General features: G+C 39.0%; 1 protein-coding gene across 1 annotated transcript in view; it reads left to right on the top strand.

Moving 5' to 3' along the window:
• LOC106870302 (uncharacterized) overlaps positions 1 to 3,894 on the top strand; it is a 15,411-nt gene that overhangs the window by 2,222 nt on the left and 9,295 nt on the right. Inside the window, exon 2 of the mRNA XM_014916331.2 lies at positions 93 to 413. Coding sequence (XP_014771817.1) covers positions 93 to 413 — 321 coding nt within the window. The remainder of the gene's footprint in view (positions 1 to 92; positions 414 to 3,894) is intronic.

Below are 3,894 nucleotides of genomic sequence, written 5' to 3' on the forward strand. Positions count from 1 at the left end.
CTCCTCCTCCTCCTCCTCGTCTTCCTTCTTTAAGATGCTTTTTATTCAATGTACACTTGATTAATGTTTACCTTCTCATTCTTCGCGTATAGCTATTGAACTGACAGAATTGTCACCTGCTGACGGTCTCACTTTTGAAAAAGATGAAGAGATAAGGATTACATGTGATTATGATTTGGGATATAGAGATCCGATTACCCTCAAACAAAATGGCATTGATGTTGTGACGATGACGTACTCCCGTTCGTCCTATAAGTTTCTCCAGAAGAGCAGCATAAAAGGTTTCACATGTCAAGCTCCTTTGCACACGTCTGAGATTTGGTGCACTAAAAAGAACACCACTTGCAGTGATGCAACATCATATAGCTGTTCTTTACTAGGCATAGCTGTTTCCGGTCAAAAGATTCTAACAGGTCAGTTCACCATCTTCGTTACTATTTCCGCTCTTCACCATTATTACTTTTACAACGTAAACTCTCATAATATTTATAGGCGCTGGGCCTAAATTAGAAGAAATCACTATTATTATTATTATTATTATTATTATTATTATTATTATTATTATTATTATCATCATTATTATTATTATTATTATTATTATTTTACTGCCTTTGCACAGCTTCTAACGCTGGAGATGTACTACGGTGTCAGCTGTTCACTCCCAGTGAACTAAGGTAACACCTCTTATTTTTCGAGCACCTTCCGGAGATTTCGAGCGGTTCCAAGCAGTGCTGTTTTCTGCAAGTGCTCCACCCTTATTGCAGCCCCTATTTGTTCCACGTACTTCTCGAGATTTTTACTCGCTGTTCCCAGGGCTCCGACAATTATTGGTATCACTACAGCCTTTTTCATCGACCACAACTGCTTTACTTCCCAAGCTAACCTGTTGTATCTGTCGACTTTTCTTTCTTCCTTATCGCATACATTGTTGTCAGATGGACATGCTATATCTATGATCCAGCATAGATTGGTTTCTTTCTCAATTGAGACTATGTCTGGCTTCCTATTTTCTATCTCATGGTCGCACTGAATCATGAAATCCCACAGGATCTTTGCATTATCATTTTCGATGATGTCTTCGGGTTTGTGGTCGTACCAATTTTTGGCTCTGTCAAGTCCATACTTGTTGCAAAGCATCCAATGGACAAGCCTGGCTGTATTGTCGTGGCGTCTCATATATTCCTTCTAGGCTAGTGGCGTACATTGGCTGGTAATACGCCATACGGCGTACACCGTTTTGTCCACAGATTCTGCACTTGTCACTTTCTGATGTGTTGTCTATTCTTTTTTTCCATCTTTTTTTCTGTCTGTCTTATCTTCAACATCCCTATGAAATTGTCCATGCATTCTTTTCTTTACCCACCTATTTTCAGTTTCCAAATGCTTGTACAGTGCTTTGTCTTTGCAATCTTTCATCCTACACAACCCTGACCTTCTTACTTCTAATAATAGCGGTTCTGTGGCATTTTTTACGAACCATGCTATGTTGTTTTCTTCTGCTCTAATGCTGTATTCGCATCCAATAAGTCCTCTTCTCTCTCTCTTTCTTGGTACATAGTCTGTCTGTGTCACCTTTTGGGTGGAGTGACCCATATCGAGTTAGTAACTTCCTTGTCTTTCTGTCTAAGCTGTTCAGTTCGTCTACTGTCCATGCGATTACCGCTGCTACATATGTAAGGAGTGAAACCGCCCGTGTGTTGATAGCTTCAATCTTGTTTCGTCCGTTTAATTTCGACTTAAAGATCAGTCTCAGTTTGCGTAAGTACTCCACCTTAATTTTTTCTGTCATTTCTTTCTCCATCAATTTATCCATATAGCCCGTCTTTATCTGCTTCATAACCTCCCCCGATGGTATCGTTAGTCCGTCCATCCATTGATTTTGCCTCTCTTCAATACTTACACACCACACTTTCTCAGTCCGAACTCCATTCTGATATCAGCACTGTAGGTATACACCGTATCAACGAGGGAACTCACTTGGGCTTCATCTTTACGATAAAGTTTGAGATCATCCATGAATAACAAATGGTTGACATTTTGTTGATGGCTTTTGAATACATACCGAGCTTTTGCTTTCCTCAGAATCAGTGTTAGTGGTATCAAGCACAGTCCAAAGATCAGTAGGGACAGGCAGTCCCCTTCGAAGATGCCCCTCCTGATTTCTACTGTCCCTAAACGCCTTCTGTATGCTGTCAACTCTGTCTTCCAATTCGCCATATTTTTTCCAATCAATCGCTCAACATTCGATGCAATACCAAATAGGTTCTAACATTCCATAATAAGAATGTGGGATCATATCATACGCCTTACGAAAGTCGATCCATATCATGGATAAGTTAGTTTTCCTCCTCTTACAGTCTCTAAGTACAGTTTTAACTATCAGGAGTTGATCCTTGGTACCTCTGCACTTACGCTTGCAACCCTTCTGCTCATGTGCCAGGACTGCATTTTTTCCAGATGTTCGTACATTGACTCTGCGAGTATTCCAGTCAATAATTTCCACATAAATGGCAGATAAGATATCGGCCTGTAATTGTCTACCGTATTGCCTTTTTCGATGTTTTTTCAAGCACAGCACTGTCCTACCCATTGTCAACCACTCTGGTATTACTTTCTCGGCATTTAACAATCTGTTGAGTTGCGTTGCTATTCGCGTATGACATTCACTAAATCTTTTGATCAAGTAGCCTTGAACTCCATCTGGTGCCGGGGCCTTACTGTTACTCATTTTTCTTTTTTGCTGATTTCTTTCACTTCCCAAACTGAAATGACTTGTTCTGCCTGTTTTGGACAGACTACTGTTTGTTTCAGTTCTTCGAACCATTCAGCATCTTGTTTGTGCTCCTTGTCTTTTCTCCAGATGTCACTCCCAAACCTTTGGCTTTCATTGTTATCTGGTATCAACTTTTCATCTGTACACTCTCCATTTATTTCTTTATAGAATCTCTTCTGATCTACTCTGAATAGCCGATTCTGGTGGTAACCCTTCATTCTTTGGTCGTATCTCGCCATCTTTGCTTTCTTTGCAACGAGGCGCTGCTTTCTCGTTTTCAGTGACCTTTTCTGGCGTGTGCTTATACCATCTTTTTCCTGTTGTTATTCCATAGTGTTGGCATAGCTTCCAGTGTATGTAGGTCCCAGCTCTGTCGTGTCTGTGAATATATTCCTTCTTAGCCAGGACTGGGCAGCCAGAGATAATATGATTTATTGTTTCTTTATATAAAATTAAGTGTTATATAAAGGAGTATTCATAACAATTTTAGTTTTTAAATTTCAAATTCAGCCATAATATCTTAAGTATTTTTTCTTGTCTTCTACTTTTCTGAGCTTTTCTTGTTCTATACTTTACCTGAGTCTTTTCAATGAGCGCATTCTTTTAAACAATTAATCTATACTTTTCTTTTAAAACAACTGTGATTCAAAGTCCAATTTTTCGCCTTACTCTCCCATTTTTGACCTCACATATTCTGACGTAACTTTGTTTTTATTGACTCAAGTTTCAGTTATCTGATCTTAAGGCTTAGCGGAATGGTGGATCAGGTGGTGCCTTCTCTATTTTCATATCGTAAATTACCCTTTCTACAATATTACTGTAGAAATTGAATGGAAACCCACCCTGTTGGATACTCTCGAATCGAATTGAGTCTCTCTGTCTGTCTATCTATCTATCTATCTATCTATCTATCTATCTATCTATCTATCTATCTATCTATCTAACTATCTATCTATCTATCTATCTATCTATCTAACTATCTATCTATCTATCTCTCTATCTATCTATCTATCTATCTATCTATCTATCTATCTATCTATCTAACTATCTATCTTTCCATCGAGCTTGTCGGCGAGACACTGAGAGACTACGAAGCGGTAACGGGAGCGAAAATCAACCGG

The sequence above is a fragment of the Octopus bimaculoides genome, chromosome 20, assembly GCF_001194135.2.
Source record: "Octopus bimaculoides isolate UCB-OBI-ISO-001 chromosome 20, ASM119413v2, whole genome shotgun sequence".
In the NCBI taxonomy this organism is placed as follows: domain Eukaryota; kingdom Metazoa; phylum Mollusca; class Cephalopoda; order Octopoda; family Octopodidae; genus Octopus; species Octopus bimaculoides.